Source organism: Crinia signifera, chromosome 6, assembly GCF_055691185.1.
Source record: "Crinia signifera chromosome 6, ASM5569118v1, whole genome shotgun sequence".
NCBI lineage: Eukaryota > Metazoa > Chordata > Amphibia > Anura > Myobatrachidae > Crinia > Crinia signifera.
This window is the reverse complement of record NC_139222.1, coordinates 39300890-39318890: the sequence shown is the minus strand read 5'-3', so window position 1 is coordinate 39318890 and position 18001 is coordinate 39300890. Positions and strand designations below refer to the sequence as shown.

The following is an 18001-nucleotide window of genomic DNA, read 5'->3' as shown; positions in this document are numbered from 1 at the left end:
TGGTTTCGTGGGTATGCTGCGGCTGCAGGCCACGTAACCATTTTTCTGCCACTATGGGGGCATGGCCCCAGCCTCTTGGAATAGATTGTGAAAGTGATGTCCCCTCGGGGACAGACAGGCGCTGGTATGGGTTCCGATCCCAGCTGCTGTGCTAAAGTGGGTAGTTAGTCCAACAAACAAGAAGAGAAAGAACGCGGTGGTACAGCGCTTTTTTGAGGAGGAATGATCACCATGGGATGTATAATGAAAAGTTTTAATTATAAAAAACACACATATAATAAATGGATTGACAATCACATATACCGGGTATAAAATCAAAATAATAAAATCTCACTGTCAGGATGGATGGTGGAGCCACCCAGGCTCAAGGCTTGGGTTATGGTCCAATTGGTATATGCACTTTGACGTAGCCGATGTTTACAGTTCCACTACTTGGGATGTTGGCAGATTGGGGAGGAAGTTGTGTCCACTCAGTTGGGGGTGTTTAAATGGAGAGCCGCAAGGGAGGTCAGTGGATGGGAGGTGGGACAATTGTAGATCCAATGGCCGGAAGAGTCTGAGGCCGGTGTGCCAGTTGATGGAGGGGCAGATGGATCCCCGTGGGGTGACCTCTTTAGAGTGACTATGATAGTGATTCACCTGATAAGTCGGGAGGTCAGTTCTTTGGAGGGGTGGCAGTGGTCCTCAGGTCGGTACCTGGGGGGACTTGACTGGGACAGGTGGCTGTGGTGTGAATGCCACACCTGGAGATGTACCTCTGTCAGAGGTCCTGTACTTGTGTACCGGGGGGGGGGGGGGAGTCTCCACAGGTGCCTGAAGATGGTGGGGCTAACCTGGAGATGGATTTCTGTTGTTGGGTCCCAAGCTGGATGTGGTGGTCCTGTAGATGGATCTCCAAAGGGGCAATGGATAGAAGCGGTGGGTGGTAGAAGGTGTACCACCGCGTTCTTTCTCCTCTTGGAATAGATGCTTGCTCATCTATTCCCCGCTCTGCAGCGCCAGGCAGGGGGCACTCCCAACAGCCCCATTTTTTGGGGGACGGTGCCCAATACATCAAAGGGATACGACAAGCGGTAGGATCTTTCACTTTTGACTTTGCATGGAGAAGTCTATTCAAAAGGTAGGTATCTCATTTTTACTTTTTTTCAACATATAACTGCTTGTTTACAGTATTTACCACAATTTTGTGCTAAATTTCTAAAAATCCATATTAAAACAAAAGAAAGGGATCATTTAAGACAAGTTATAAACTATGTCACTGACTGTGATTTTCACAACTTACCGAGCCAACCAGAATCAGGTGCAGGGTGCACAGCCCTGAGGCCAGTAAAATAGCTGCAGTTCCATGCAGTCCATCCTCTCTGGACTTCTCCTGGAGAAGATAATTGAAAAGTATGCATCTTCATCGGCTGGCATATTTGTTCTGTGTATCAATTCAGGTTGGCTCACTAGGCAGCGGTCATTCCCTTAATGGGGCGAATTTCATTGAAGGAACTCTAAGTCTTAGATTCTTTGTGGAAAGCCACACATGATTTACAGGTTTCAGAGATGGCATAGCTCTTTGCTTCCGATCTGCAAACCTTTAATAATTCTCAGAAGCTCTCAGTAGACTAAAGTTTGGAATTCGGGAACTCTGGGGTGGAACCCATAGTTAGTGAAGAATGGTGTAAAAGAAGATGAAGTGTGGAACTGGTTGATGTGGCAGAATTCAGCCCAGGGTAATAACTCCACCCAATCATCTTGGGGTGAGGGAACGTACAAGCGTAAAAAAAGTCTCTAAATCTTGATTGAGTCTTTCTTTCTGGCCGTTCAACTGTGGATGATAAGTAGTGCTGAATTTTAGCTTGACTTGAAGAGCGAACACAGGCTGTGCCAGAATCTGGCTATGAATTGAACCCCCTTCCCCCCAATCGAGAATAATTTCTTGGGGCAGTCCATGCAACCTAAATATCTCTTGATTGAATAATTGTGCCAGCTTGGAAGCTGATGGAATTTCGAAGAGTGGGACAAAATGAGCCATATTTGTGAATCGTCAATAATTACCCAAATCGTATTATACTTGGATGATTCTGGTAAATCGGTGACAAAATCCATGGACAGATGGGTCCATGGAGCATGGGATGAGTTGTCTGGCAGTAGGTTGACGCAGTGTTTTGTGCTGAGCACATTTAGAGCACGAAGCAATGAATTCTTGAACATCTTTTTTTAATGCTGGCCACCAATAGAACCTGGAAAGAACTCACAGATTCTTTAGATGCCGGAATGGCCAGCAAATCTTGATGCATAAGCCCATAGAAGAATTTTTTTGCAGAGGGATGATTTCACAATGACTTCCCAGAGGTGGAGCCAAACAAACTTTCAATAGGTAGAAAGCTATGGGATCAATAATAGCACGTTTACCTACCAAATTTCATTCTGTATCTTGCTCCCAGGATCGTGAGAGTACATCAGCGTTATGATTGGCTGTTCCAGAACGACAGCTTGAATCTGAAATGAGAGAAAAAGGGAGCCCAGCGGGCTTGATGTGGGTTGAGAAATTGGGTGGTTTTAAGGTACAGGAGGTTCTTATGACCTGTAATAATGCAGATCTCATGAGTAGCTCCTTCCAAAAGATAAAGCCATTCTTCCAAATCCAATTTAATGGTGAGCAGTTCTTGGTCCCCAATGGCATAATTTACTCAGCAGGCGAGAATTTGCAGAAAAAGAAACCACAGGGATGTAGATGACCGTCCAGACCTTTCTAGGATAATACCGCTTCAACTCCCACGGAGGAGGCATCAACCATCAAAGTAAACGAGGTAACATTTGACTGGAATAGAGATAAACTTCTTTTTGAGAAGATGGAAAGCTTTGAGAGGCTTCATCTGGCCACTTGGAAGGGTTGGCACCCTTGTGGGTGAATGCTGTAATAGGGGCCACTAGGGTACAAACGTTCTTGATGAATTTATGGTAATAGTTCGCAAATCCAAGGAAGCGTTGAACACTGTGAAGTGTAGTAGGTAACGCCCAATCTTGGATGGCTTTGGAAGAAATAGTGGATGAGTCCAACCTCTGGGAGGATTTTTTCCAGGAATGAGGTTAATGGGATAATCCCAGGGACGATATGGAGGTAAAACAGCAGAACTTGTTCTGCAAGAAATGTCAGTAGAGTCTTTGTAAGGATGAGAGGGCACATCAGATGATTTGATAGTAGAAGTTCAAGCAGGCAGTACCTGCTCAATACAGGTCTTATAGCAATCATAGCCCCGAGTGGTGATCTGGGAGGTATTGATCTTGGGGCTATGTAGGTGGAGCCAAGGAAGGCCCAAGACAATGGAGTTTGATTTGGGTATCACTAGGAAACTTCAAAGTTTTGAATGAAGAATCCCTACCTTTAAATGTAAAGGCAGAGTTTTGAGGGGAATAGAGCCTCCGAGAATCTTACTACCATCCACGATGGTAAGATAAACTGGATTTAAGAGACTCTTGGTGGGTAACTTCAACCGTTGAACAAGATCTAAGGTTATAAAGTGTCCAGCAGCTCTGGAGTCCAGTAAGGCAGAAACTTTCGTGAAGTGTTGGGCAACTTGTAAAGAAGCTTGAAGAACAGCTTGAAGTGCTCGATGAAGATGTGGTAATCACCCCCAGTCGTCCCTCTTTCCAACGAGCTAGGGTTTGGAGTTTCCCAGATGTCGTAATGGAAATCTAATTGTGTATAGTTTTTTATATAAGGGATACGGTCATTGGGTCACCAGCAAGTTGTTAGACAGTCATTAGGTGGACATGCAAGAAGGTCAACATGTGTCTAGGTCGACATGCAAGAAGGTTGACATGAGTCTAGGTCGACATGGGTTAGGTCGACAGGGTCATACAGTCGACATGGTCATTAGGTTGACATGGGTTAGGTCGACAGTGAAAGGGTTGACATGTTTTTTTTTGCTGTTTTTTACCCAAATGTCGACACAGTCGACATGGACACAGGTGAAAGTGCACCGCATCCCCTCGCTGTGCTCGCCATGCTTCGTATTCTCTCACCATTCTCTAGTGAATGGTAGGGCATGAAATACTGCCTGTCGGCACATGTCAGCTCAATAAAAAATAGTGAAAAACCCTATGTCGACCTTTCGACTGTCGACCTAACCCATGTTGACCTAATGACCCTGTCAACCTAATGACCCTGTCGACCTAACCCATGTCGACCTAATGGTGTCGACCTAATGACTGTCTAACAACTTTCTGGTGACCCAATGCTCGTATCCCTTATAAGAAAGTTCAACTAAACGCAATTACATTATATTTCCAGTGCGACTGGCAAAACCCCTCTTTATTTTTTCTCTTATCTTGTGCCCCTGATTGGAAACTGCATCTACAATAGATGCGTGACTATTACCTCTAAAAATACATTGCCTAATGGAATTACTCATTTCACCAGAATATGCACAGAAAGATTGCTTTACAGCTGGCAAATGTATACAAATCATTCTTTAATGACCTTGGATATGGTTTAAAGGGGCCTACACATGGGGAGATGTTGCTGGGCAATCTGAGCAATGTAATCGCTCAGTATCGCTCAGCACACAATGCTGCACAGTGATGTGTCAGCAATGTGTGCTCCGGTGATAACACTGGCCATGACCGGCGATTACCTAGATTTTGTAATTATTCTAGTCAGATCGATTTGAGAATGCCCTGAAATCATCCCTTGTATAGGACCCACAAGGAGCGTATCCATTTTTGCAGATGATGATATTCTCTGTAAGGTAATTAAATCAGACCAGGATGTGGACTCTATACAGATTGACTCAAGTAAACTGGAGGGTTGGGTGTACACCTCTCAAAATGGTACTGGTCACAGAGGTGAGGGAAGATAGTGTAATCTTGCCACTGTATAAATCGTTGGTATGTCCTAATCTGGAATAATCAGTACAGTTATGGGCACCACTCCATACAAAAAAACATCTTGGAACTTGAAAAGGTTCAGAGAAGAACAACTAAATGAATAAGGGGTATGAAGTCATTGAACTATGAGGAAAGGTTAGTCAAGCTAGATATGTTTATTTTAGAAAAGAGGCGTTTAAAAGGGGATATGATTAAGAACAACAGAATGACTGAAATAGACATATAGTGGGTTAAACATCTAAGGCTGTGATGACCTTAGTGAAGCATGTGACTCAGCATCCAATAAGGATGTAGGGTTGGCAAAGTTAGCTGGGGATATGAGCTGCAGGAAGAGGAGTCGTCTTCCTTTTTTTCCCCTGAGCCCCCCCCCCCCCCATTTTTTCGGATGTGGTGGGAGTTTCGTAGCGCTGGCTGTTTGGCGGGAAAGAACGGCAGTTAATTTAAGGTCTTTGTTAAAGGAAGATTCGTTGTATATAGCTGTTTTTCAGTGTGCTCTCCTTCATTGACTTTAGGCCTTTGCTGGATCACCGGGTCAGGGACAGCGACACCACCCGGATGGGTGGGCAGTCAATGTAGAAGGCTGAGCGGATACCGCTTGTTGTTAGGATATTTATTGATTAGGTAGGATAGTTGTGGGTGGTGCTTAAATAATTAGTCGTTCTTCCTTGGTCACCATTAATTAATCAACTACAATCAAATAAATTATTTTAAAGTTTCTGCCAAACCTAAGTCTCTGAGTCGTTATTTCAGGTTTAGTTAATTGTCAACTTTCATGCAAACACAAGGCCACACATCAGTTGCTAGGATGTTTATATACAGATGGAGCGCCTCTCTTCTTTGGCCGGTTCGCCAAAATGTCTCCGCTGGCGACCACTGTCACTTCAGGGAGATGGGCAGGGATAGGGGGGATGGGGCACCAGGGAAGGCTGCGGGGGAGGCGGCGGGGACTCTGGCGAGAGCAGGCCGCTGGCGCGGGCTAGGGATGTTATCGCCAGCCCCTGCAAAAATGAGGCCGTCTCCATCTGTATACAGTATATAAATATATAAAGGGTAAGTACAGAGAACTATCAGGTGATCAGGTCTGTACACAGGCAACCTGGTCACCCATTAAGGGTAGAGGAGTGGAAGTTTTGCTCCCTGCAAAGGACGGGTTTCTTTATAGTAAGGGCGGCAGTTACGTTATGGAATAAATGATGAGAATAATATATATACAATTAATTCACTAATGATATGTATACATATAAGAGAGCACCACACAATTGGAACTACCAAATTTTTATTATTAAAAATATTTAATTGAATTGTTTAGATAGTAATAAAAATAATAAAAAGTGCAAATTAGATCAAATTAAAAAAATACCATACAATTCATAATATCAACAAGCGCCATTAATAAGTAAGGAAATTCCTAACGAATACATTTCTCCCAGCATTCAATAAGTCCAACTCCAGAATGTTATATAATTGTAGACACCGCCTTTCATTAAAGTGACTTGTGCTTAATTGAATGATAGCACCTAGTATTTAAAAAAAGAAACTTTCCAAAGTGCTCCAGTAGTGCAGAAGTTATTTATGGAGATATATATATATAATAATTGTCCAAATTGAATCAAGCGACTTTCAGTTGGTAATATCCTTTTCAGGCAATGTGCCCCGCGACTGGAGATATTTGATACTACTGTACCTTAGTGGATCATAGTAGTAAGGCAGGGGACTATGTAAAAACCGGACCCGGACTAAACCCCAGACCGGACATCAAAATCTGAAGCCTGGAGCTTGTAGTGTCCGGTCCGAGGGGGGGGGGGGTATCGTCCAGGTGGTGTCTTATCCGGGGGGGGTTTCCTGTAATAGCTATCACCAGGGACATGGGGGAGGGGAGATTACAGCCTCACACTGTGGTCCGGCCCCTCCGGTTTTTGCTACATGCCCAGACCATACAGGGAGGCTTTATTCTCTCCCTCCTCCTCTCCCTGGTGACAGTTGTCACAGGCAGCCCCCCGAGACAGGACACCCCCCGGACGCTACAAGCGACAGACTGCAGATTTTTATGTCCGGTCCGGCGGTCTTGTCCTGGTCCAGTTTTTACCCATACCCGTAAGGCAGTCCGGCAGCAATGATATTAAGTAGCGTTCAGGCGGCTCAAGCTGCACCTGCCCGCTCTGACGCCTGTTGACGGAGAGCCACTGGTAGATTCTGCAGGGAGCGAGCCGTCCTCTGTAGATGGACACTGCAGGTATAGGTGTGGGTGCACAGTAGTTAGCTTTAGAAGTGAAAGGCTTCGGCCACTGTGGGAACGATGTAAAGATTTACCAAACGGAATCATTTCTCTGTGCAGCTCACTATGGAAGGTGGTGGGCAATCCAATAGGTTGAAAGCTAGGAAGGGGTTAAAGCAATACCCCAACACTTATGGAACTTTATGGAATACTCTGCCTGAGAAGGTTGTGTTGGTACGCTCAATGAATACATTTAAAAAAGTTATACATTTCTAGCACAAAAATAGTATACAGTACAGGGATATAAATATAATTAATAAGGAGCTATAGAATGCTCAGCAGTAAATAGGATAACATACCTCACAACATTGGTGGCAGTGGAGGAGGGGGCATGGCCAACTAGTCAGGGAGTTCTTCCATGAGGCCACACCCTCCATTTTCTCCACAGTTGAGGGCATGGCCAGCGCTGTTGGCCCTGCCCCTAAACCCTCTCTGCAGTGAATGCTAAGTACAGCAGTGGGTAGCAGAGGGGACTCTCAACTGCACCCCCACGTAGGACCATCCTGAAAGAGCGTGACTGTCCTGCAAAAATCGTGACACTTGGGAGGTATGGGATAACCATTTGGGTTCCTGGTTTATTATAGAGAGGCAGTAACATTATCAAGGTAATCTACACCTTTTTCATGGCATTTACACCTCAGAAGACCTTATACTGTAGGTTGAACTTGATGGACCTACTGTAGGTCTTTTTTCAACATCAGTAATTTTGTATATCATCAGTCGCTAGAAATTTTGCGCCCCACTGTCCAAAAAAAAATGTGTCCCCATGCATTATTATTATTTTACCTAAATGTTCATTGCCAGGGATTATTCTATACTCATTGACAGGAGTTACATGTTTGTTACATGAAATGTTGCCAGAGGTTTCATGCTCATTGCCAGGGGTTACAGTCTCGTTGCTAGGGGGTTTCATGCTCATTGCCAGGGAATACCTGCTCACGGCCAGGGGTTTCATGCTTGTTTCAATGGGTTTCTTATTCATTTCTAGTTGTGTTTTTTGATTGTTACCACTGGATTACATGCTCGTTGCCAGGGGTTTACATACTCATTGCCAGAGGTGCCAGCCAGACACCAGGACATTGCAGCGCTGACCTGGATGATAGCCTCTGAGCAAGCCTGACCAGGCACCTGGAATGGAGGTAAGTATGTCTCAAACCCTGAGTCGTGACAGCACCCTCTCCTTTACGAGTGGCCCCAGGACACTTCCTGGGTTTTAGAGAAAATTTCTTATGGAATTCTTTAATGAGTTTAGGAGCAGAAACCTCAGAAGCGTTTGTCCAATACCATTCCTCAGGTCCATATCCCTTCCAATCGATTAAATATTGTAGACAATTAATCCGATATGAGAACCTAGGATCTGTGAAACTTCATACTCACCTCCTCTCTAAGTACTGACTTTGGGAGATTTTGGTATTTAAGAATGGAACCGATTCAATACTAACGGCTTCAGCAATGAAATGTGGAAGGAGTTTGGAATCTTCAAAAATAACGGTAACTTCAGCTTGTAAGCCACTGGGTTAATAGCTTGTATGACTGGAAATGGCCCAATAAAGCATGGAGCGAACTTCATAGAGGAAACGCTAAGTCTTATATTTTGAGTGGATAACCACACTCTATATCCAATCTTTAAGGTTGGTGTAGACCACAGGTCTTCAACCTGTGGCCCTCCAGATGTTGTGGAACTACATGTCCCAGCATACCCTGACCGTTTTGGCATGCTCTTATATGAAAAATGTGGCAATGCATGTTGGAACATGTCGTTTCACAACATCTGGAGGGCCACAGGTTGAAGACCAATGGTGTAGACAGTCTTTTCCTGTCTGCAAATTTTTTGTAGTTATTGGATCCTTTCACCAATGAAGCTCGGATCATCCATTTTTCCGAAATTGCTGAAGAGTTAAATTTACTGCTGGGACTGGTAGTGCCTGAAATTCTGGCACTTTAGGATGGAATCCATAATTAACAAGAATTGGCGTGGAAGAAGATGAGGTATGGTACTGGTTGTTGTGACAGAATTCTTCCCAAGGTAGAAGATCCACCCAATTGTGAAGATGATATGTACAAACGAAGAAAGGCTTCTACATCTTGGTTGACTCTTTCGGTTTGACAGTTAGATTGAGGATGATAAGCTGTAATGAAGTTGTGCTGAACTTGCTGTGCTTTATATAACCCTCTCCAGCCCTCTTTGGCCACGAATTGTACACCTCGGTCGAAAATTATCTCTAGAGGAAGTCCATGAATTGTGAAGATTTCTTTGACAAACAATGCGGCTAATTAGAGGAAGTCCATGAATTGTGAAGATTTCTTTGACAAACAATGCGGCTAATTTCAATGCTGATGGAAGTCCAGAAAGCGGAATGTGCCATCTTTGAGAACCGATCAACGACCACCAGTAATAAAGTCCATGGACAAGTATGTCCACGGACTATAAGTGGCTAGTGGCATGAGTTGACCCATTGGAGCTTGGCGACGAATCTTATGTTGGGCACACTTGGGACAAGATGCAATATACTCTTTGACATCTTACTTTAATGAAGGCCACCAATAAGACCTAGCCAGGAACTCACAAGACTTTTGGATTCCGGAATGACTGGAGAATTTAGAATTAAGTGCCCCATGAAGGATTCTTTTCCGTAGAGCAGGTTTGACGAATGACCTCCCAGGTGGAGGTATAGGATTCACGTCTACTACTGTGAATGCTACAGGATCAATGATAGTACGTTTCTCTGTCATACTGGATTTGTTCCCATGCACTGGATTAGGCATCAGCTTTTTGGTTATTTACTCCTGGACAGAAGGTCAACTTAAACTTGAATTGCGAAGAGAACAAGGCCCATCTTGCCTGGTGAGGATTGAGGCAATGTGATTTCAGGTATAATAGATTCTTGTGATCGGTGATGATATTAATGACGTGGGTGGCTCCTTCCAGCAGAGACTGTACTTCTATTCGGCAGGTGAGAATCACCGGGAAAAGAAACTGCATGGATGTAGATGACCGTCAGGACCCTTTTGAGAGAGCACTGCTCCGACCCCTATGGAAGATGCATCTACTTCTGCTGTAAATGGTAGGGAGACATCTTGTTGATTGAGAACAGGAGTTGAGATAAATTTTTCTTTAAACCTGTGAAATGCTTTAATGGCATCTGACCAATTAGAAGACCAATTAGAACACTCACCCCTTGTGATGGAGGCTACAATAGTCAAAAAGTCTCTGATAAATTTCCTATAGTAGTTGGCAAAGACAAGGAATCTTTATACCCCTCGGAATGTATGCAGAAAAGGCCATTCCTGAATGCCTTTTACTTTGGAAGGATCCATCTCCAGACCTGAACCTGAAACGATATAGCCGAGGAAGGGGATTGTCCTAACCTCGAACACACACTTTTCGAGGTTGCAGTAGAGATGGTTGACCCAAAGACGTGATAGTACTTCTTTCACCATGATATGATGTTCCGGAAGAGTGTTGGAAAATATCAGGATATCATCTAAATATATTACAACATGGCGTTACAGCAGGTAGAGGATAGCGATTGTTTACTGTGATATCATTGAGTCCTCTGTAGTCGATGCAGGGCCTTAAGCCACCATCTTTTTTTCTTGAACCTGGCACCTGCCGGTAAAGAGGATGGACGGATAAAAACCTTAGTCAGGTTTTCCTTAATATACTCTGACATGGCTTGTGTCTCAGGCAATGATAAAGGATAGATTCGATCCCTGGGAGGATTTTGGCCAGGGATAAGGTCAAGTGGACAGTCCCAAGGACAATGAGGTGGCAAAACATCGGCTGCTGCTTTACTGAAGACATTGTCAAACTCGGCATAGGGTACTGGCAGGCCTTCAGGTAACTTGACAACAAGTTGGCATGTGAGTACCACTGTTTGCAGACAGATCTCAGAGCAAGAGAAGCCCCATGACAGGACTTGGGACATGATCCAGTAAATTTTGGGGTTGTGCAGCCAAAGCCATGGTAGCCCTAGGACTATGGGGTGAGATGCCTTTGGAATAACGAAGAACTGAATATGTTCAAAATGAAGAACTCCAACCCACAGGGAGAGGGGTTGAGTTTGTAAAGTAACAGATCCACCCTGTATTCGGCTACCATCTAAAGCAGTAAGATATACAGGTATCTGTGGGGAAAGACCAGCATCTGACCATCTCCGCGATAATGACATTTTCAGCTGCTCCTGAGTCCAGAAGTGCTGGGAAGTCTCTGAAGTGTTGCTTCACTTGTAAGGACACTTGAAGTATGCAATCGTTAATAGTTGGAGAGGATTTAATAATGATGACATCTACATTCCTCTGGGGTTAATTTGAACCAGTTGATCTGCATCAGTTCATCGCCTTGTGGAAAGGGAGATGATTTGGGCATCGGTATCAATCTGTTGGATATAGACCGCCCTCTTTCTTGAGCTCTCTCTCTGAAGCGCAGGTCATGCTTCATCATTCCAGGGTAACTTGGATGGCAGAATTACAGTACGAGATACTGTCCCACCATTCTGGTTCCCTGCCGTACACAAAGGATATCTGTGGTGGCCGACATGATTCACCCAGGTTCATTAAAATGAGACGGAAGGCCGGTATAAATTTCTGATAGTCGGCCAACATCACGTCAGACTTCTCACAGAGGGGTGATGCCCAGTTCACGGCAGAAGCTGATAGCAGGGATATAACAAAGGCCACTTTGGTGCGATAGGATGGGAAGTAGTTGGACTGTAACTCAAAATTAATTTATTCGGAGTCCCATCGAATTTCGCAGGCGTGGACAGTTGGAGATGAGAAGTGGAGTTAGTTGTTGGTGGTATTTAATCTCTTTATGAGCTGATGAAGCTCCAGTACCATGAACTCCTTGCAAGCCAGTCTAGATTGTATCCAGCTACAATGACAGCTCTTGAAGTGCCTGGTAAACCTGTCCTTGAGTGACCTCCAGATGCTCGACATGGACGGCTAGCTAGACTTTGATCCTGTCGTGAGGGTGGATCCATAGATCCAAGCTAGGTTCTTTAATAAACTTAGACTGTATAGATATAACTAAAAATCTGTGCAGGAACCCCTCACTGGGGAAGGTAGAGTCTCTGGAAGACGGGATGAGCCAGGCAGTGTTCCCTCTAAGCTGTGCGCACGTGCGCGCGCACACAACTCGACGAGCGTGCGCACAGACATTACAACTGAGCGCACAAAGCAGCAGTGGTCCCTTTTTGCAGTTGTGGACTCAATTAATGTGTGTTTCACCCAATAACTACATTGTGTGCTGTGTTTTGAATGTTTAAATGTTTAATATCATTTTGAAGTAAAGTTAACACAAATGCTGAACGTAATTTTCCAGTTATATATAAGTGACGCACAAAAATGAAAATTTCCTTCCAAAGTTGCACAGCCAAAATCTTTTGCCGCACACAGCCTTCGTAAAATTAGAGGGAACATTGGAGCCAGGGAATAACTGGTAAGTATGCATAGACTCAGGTTAAGTAGAATAATGACGAGAGCTGCTGAATGAGGTCACTGCAGGTAAGTATGCACTGGGTATCAGTATGGTTGTCACAGGAGAGGTTCACCGATGATGATAACAGCAACAGCAGGTATCTGTATTTAGTGCTGATATTGATGTTTGTCTCTCTGACTGGTGACTTTACAGCTGTAGTGAGGATGTAGCAATGCAGGTACCAATAGCAGTAGATAGACCAGATAGACCAGCAGGTGTAGAAGACAATCAGAAAACCAGGTATTCTAACAGTGGATGCAATGTCCCGGACTGGAAACTGGAGGGAGTCAGGATGCTGGTGGAGTGGAATGCTGCAGGTGCTGAATTAGTAATGAGAGCTAGAAGTGCTGCTACTCATAGGACATAATTGTACTGACTGACTTCTGGCTCCTGTCTCAGGGTATACATAAGCAGAGCCTGTGGCCGTTGCAGGATGATGTCAGAATAACCATTCCCGGATTGGCTGGTGAACTCCTGGGAGTCAAACCAATATGGCCGCTCCCATGTTGGAGACACAAACCATGTTTGGTGTGCATGTAGAAAGGCCTGAGGCCTGTAACAGAGAGCAAGCCCAGTGCTGGGCATTTGTGAGCAACAGGGCCACAGGCTGTGTTAAGTGGTGCCCGCTGAGATGATATTGTGGGAGACGCTAACCGTGCGCACCCGGCGCCAGCCAGACACTGGGACGCCGCAGCACTGACCTGGATGATAGTCTCTGAGCGAGCCTGACCAGGCACCTGGAACGGAGGTAAGTATGTCTCAAACCCTGAGTCATGACAATGTGACTTTATCTCCAGCCCCAAACTGCCTGTTTCTGTCGCAGCCGGTTAGTAAGTCCTGGGCTATGCAAACACTGCGCACACTGGAAAACATCATTTGATGGTGAGCGTCTTGCAAATGGATTTGCTGCCAATTGTAGGGCTGCAAAATGTTCACAAGTCATGCACATGAATTTGCAGGAATGCACATGGTAAGATGTCACTCTGGCTGGGTTCTGACTTAGGGCCTGATTCAGATTTGCCTGCTAACTAGAGAATTTGCAGTGGCCTGCGAGGAAAAGCTACCAGCAAGACGGGAAGGAAACGCCCCATGCTAAATTGTGAGAGAATTGCGAAGGGATTGCTAATCGCTATCCCCTCACAAATCCATATGCAATTTCGGAACCATCAAATGTTTTTGTCATCTGTGTAGACAGGGTAAGAGTGGTCATCGATGATGTCACAGACGTTGTTGACGTCACAGACCCTCCTCTAAAACGCATGGGCTTGCCTGTGTTTTTTCTGACACTCCCAGAAAATGGCTGGTTACCAAATGCCATTCTCCTGTCGTTCAAGCTCTATAAGCATTTTGTTCCGCTATTCACCCTCATGCATGCACAGTGCATACTAGGGATGCCAATCCCGGGGCATTTTTTCAATCCCGGGATTCGGGATTGAAAAATGCTCAATCCCGGGATTCCCGGGATCCCGGGATTGGCTTCTTTAATAATAAAAAACACCCTGGCTGCCCGCATATTTGCTTACATTTGTGGAGCGGGCGGCCGGTAGCCTGGTCTCTGGTGCAGCCGGGAGCTGGGTTGCTGAATGGGCGGGTAGGAAGGCGGGGTGGCAGGGAGTGCTGGGTGGGAGGGCTTGGTGGCAGGGAGCGCTGGGCGGGTGGCCGAGAGCGCTGGGTGGGCGGGTGGTCGAGAGCGCTGGGCGGGTGGCCGAGAGCGCTGGGTGGGCGGGCGGGTGGCCGAGAGCGCTGGGTGGGCGGGCGATTCGGTGGCCGAGGCGGATGTGCGGCTGTGCCCTGTGCAGCGTGACCTCGCAGCGTGACCTCGTCACGCTGCGCACTGCGGGGTATGGGAGAAGCCGGGCAGTGTCTGAGTGCTCAGACACTGCCCGGCATTAAACTGCGCATGCGCAGTTTAATCACGAAATCCCGGGATTGGAAATTCCAATCCCAGGATTGAAATCCCGGCGTTTTGGGGGCCAAATCCCGGGATCCCGCCGATCCCGGGATTGGCCACCCTAGTGCATACGTATGCATGCGCTGTCATTCCATAATTGCTCAATTTGTGAATTCGCTAAGACAAATAAGTTTAAATCAGGCCATTAGGCAGGGTACATACTAGAGCAATATTGCAGATGGTCAGGATGAATTCCCTTTGCCCCAGATCATGCAATATTGCCCGTACACACTATGAGATGTAATTAATGATGGAACAATACCTCATTCCATCCTTCAATACACTGCATTGACGCATATGATTATGATAATGCCTCGAAAAGATCTTGTTTGCGACCCACATGAGCGTGCAATCCTGCATTCACACAGTGGCATAGCAATAGCCACCCTGTGGTGGTTTGGTGATGCTGAGTGGCTTGTGGGAGCTGACGGCCTGCAGGGGATATTGCTACAACCATGTCTGGACCTTCAGATACTTGTCTGCGGACCCATCATGCCTGCTCCCACTGAAAATGTCCCTCCCAAAATGGCCACCACCTCACAGGAGACAATTATTGCTAGATGAGTCCGTGGCCATTTTGGACAGAACATTTTTAATGGGAGCAGAAGCATCAGACTTGGCGGCCGGAGAATGGTTGTGACAATGAGCAGGTACCATGGGGAGTCTTTTTTTTTTTTTTTTACATTTTGAGAAAACATAAAAAACACATTTTCCAGATATTCTGCTGGAAAGATTAGACAATTATGTTTAATAATAAAGGGCCTGGTTCAGAATGGATTGCACATGATAAGCTGCTCTCAGAAGCTTAGCATATGTGATCCATAGCAATGCAAATGCAGGAGGAGGAGCATACCATGTTGTTAGCATTTACGTCACTTAAACCTGCGATCGCAGCGCAGTTCTAGAGGAACATTGTGACGCTCCTTTCAGTGGAGCTTTAAGAGAGGAGGAGGCCCGTGTACAGCCTCCATCATTCAGGGACCCTCCTCACTGCTGGCTGCAGCGTCCCACTGCCCAATGCAGTAGAGTCTGAGTACAAGACCTCCGGAAAAATGGCATGGCGGCCATTTTTCCGTCGATTCTAGCAATGCTGCTGCTTTTATTGTGGGACTCTGGAGGGTAATTAATATTCAAGTGTGTGTAGTAAGTAGGCCCCAAGGGACTCACCTCAGCCTTGCCACTCCTGGGAAATAAGTAAAACTCTTTCCCTGATTCTGGCACGTCCCTCCCCCCGAACACCCCTACCTGCCTGTCAGGCAGAGGCATTTGCAAAACTATTATGTAATCGCAGGACCGATCCTGCACATATGTAGAACAGGTCCTATGCATGCCATGGGAAAACTACGCTACTCAGTCTTGAATCAACCAAATTGATTTAGATTGGTTTTCATTTATTTGTAACATCAATGAAGATTGACATATCGGGTACATCATCTAGGGCCAGATGTACTAAGCTTGAAAAGTGATAAAATGGAGAATAACAAACCACCAGCCAATCAGCTTCTGACACTGCTACAGGGCTGATGGGGCATGTCGTAAAGGTGCCGATGCACTGTGCGATTTGTCCACTTTTCACCAAATTCTGACGGACCGGATAAATCGCATGTGAAAATGGCACAAAATCGGATACAGCCCACCAGGGGAGCTGCTGCGGAAGTTCATTAGAAATCAGGTCCGACTTGTACCTCAGACAAGTCGGACTTGCGGATGGGGGCCTTAAGTGATGACACGCCATCGCACCTGGAATTTGCAATTGTGTATGCACTTGCAGCATGCCGGATCCCGTTGGTAGTGATGTCAGACTGGGTACACATCATCTAACATGTAGCCAGCTTTCGGGGGGCACAGCGGCAGAACAGTCAGCATTGCTGCTCTCTGTGCTAAGTCTCTGGGTTCTATTCCAGCTGGGCCTTGTCTGTGGGCATGGCTTCCTATGTTTGCTCCCACAACCTGAGGACATAGTGCTAAGTTTGTGCCTGTGTGGTACTAGAGCATTTACACTGCCAAGATCCACTAGGGCAGGGACTTCTGTGAATTGATTCACATTCCCTGTAAAGCACTTAAACAATCTGCTGGCTGATAATAATGACGATGTGACTCCTTCATTTAATAAAGTTCCCTGTCTACAATAAAGTTCTTCCTGTTGGTTTTTCGCTATTCCCCCCACAGGCGACTGTCCTAAGCTGTAAAGCACAGAGTATCGCTGTCTCTTTGTAGTGAATGAGTTAATATCCTCTCCACCCTCTGGGGTTTGAGCTGCATAGACATTCCTCTTCTCCTCCCTTACATCCTCTTCCTCCACCATCCCTCCTTCCCACCCCTGCCTGCTACCCCCTCTCCTCCTCCTCCTCTCTCCCTCAGTCCTGGATGAAGAGACACAGGGAAACTGCTGGGCCATGAAGACAAGGATCCTGCTCGCCTTTGTGGCCCTCCTGCTGCCCCTCTTGTGCCAGGCTCAGGAGAATGAGGAGCAGAGATCCTGCGATGGGGCATTTGATCTGTACTTCATCCTTGACAAGTGAGTGGCGGAGCGAGTGAGTGTGAGGGGAAGGCGTGCAAACAGCAAGACACAACAAAGGCAGAGTTCGCAAGACATGGGATGAGAGTAGGAGAAAGTGTAACAAACTTGAGTGCTGGCTCCAGATGTAATATTCTGCATATTACCCTTGCAGGAACCAATAAACACGTGTCATTCACAAGCTTAAAGTGATATCGCTCCTAGCATCTGTATACTGATAATTTGCACATGGCCAGTTTGTTCTATGGACAATATAACTATGTTCTCAATACCGTTTGCAATGTGTGCACATAATATTTAACTTCAACCAAGAAACTGTCTAAAAAGTTTGCTTGTTCTCTTTCTTCATCGGACGCTTCTTGTGGCTGTTCCTGCAATTAATTGCTTCCTGGCACTTCATTATTAAAGTGGCACTGAGAACGGGCACAAGTTATATATGATAGAAATATATAAGGATACACAGTAGGCTGCGAGAGACCTAGGTTGTGATGTCACAGAGTGCAGTAGAGGTCCAATACAGTAACCTGGGACATGTAGCATAGATATAGAAGTCATGGTTTGGATATCTATAATCTGAAGGTGCTAAATAAGAAGTAGGTTCAGATTGGTTGCCCATAGCAACAACCCCCCCCCCTGGATATCGGTTGTCGACAGCCTTCGTGTCGACCTAGCAACGACTTCCCAGATATAGGTCTCACATACAAGACATGATAAAGCGCAAACAGAAAAGCAGATTCTGGTCATTGCTGAGGTCTATGCGTAGAGCAACAGTAACCACCCAAGGAAGATCTCCTGAGACTTCCATTATGTATAGTGCAATGTTATTCAATAGGAGTGAGTGCAGGCGCACAGATGTTAGACTCAGACAGACTGTCAGCAGCCAGGCCTGCCCCTCAGTGC

At 45.7% G+C, this 18001-nt stretch overlaps 2 protein-coding genes across 2 annotated transcripts in view; one reads left to right on the top strand and one right to left on the bottom strand.

The window, feature by feature from the left end:
* Positions 1-18001, bottom strand: part of ZNF488 (zinc finger protein 488) — a 73188-nt gene that overhangs the window by 31485 nt on the left and 23702 nt on the right. The gene's annotated exons all lie outside the window — the stretch shown is intronic.
* ANTXRL (ANTXR like) overlaps positions 16907-18001 on the top strand; it is an 84004-nt gene continuing 82909 nt past the window's right edge. The window contains exon 1 of the mRNA XM_083146041.1: positions 16907-17101. Within this exon, the coding sequence (XP_083002167.1) occupies positions 16980-17101 (122 nt within the window). The 5' untranslated portion in view covers positions 16907-16979. The remainder of the gene's footprint in view (positions 17102-18001) is intronic.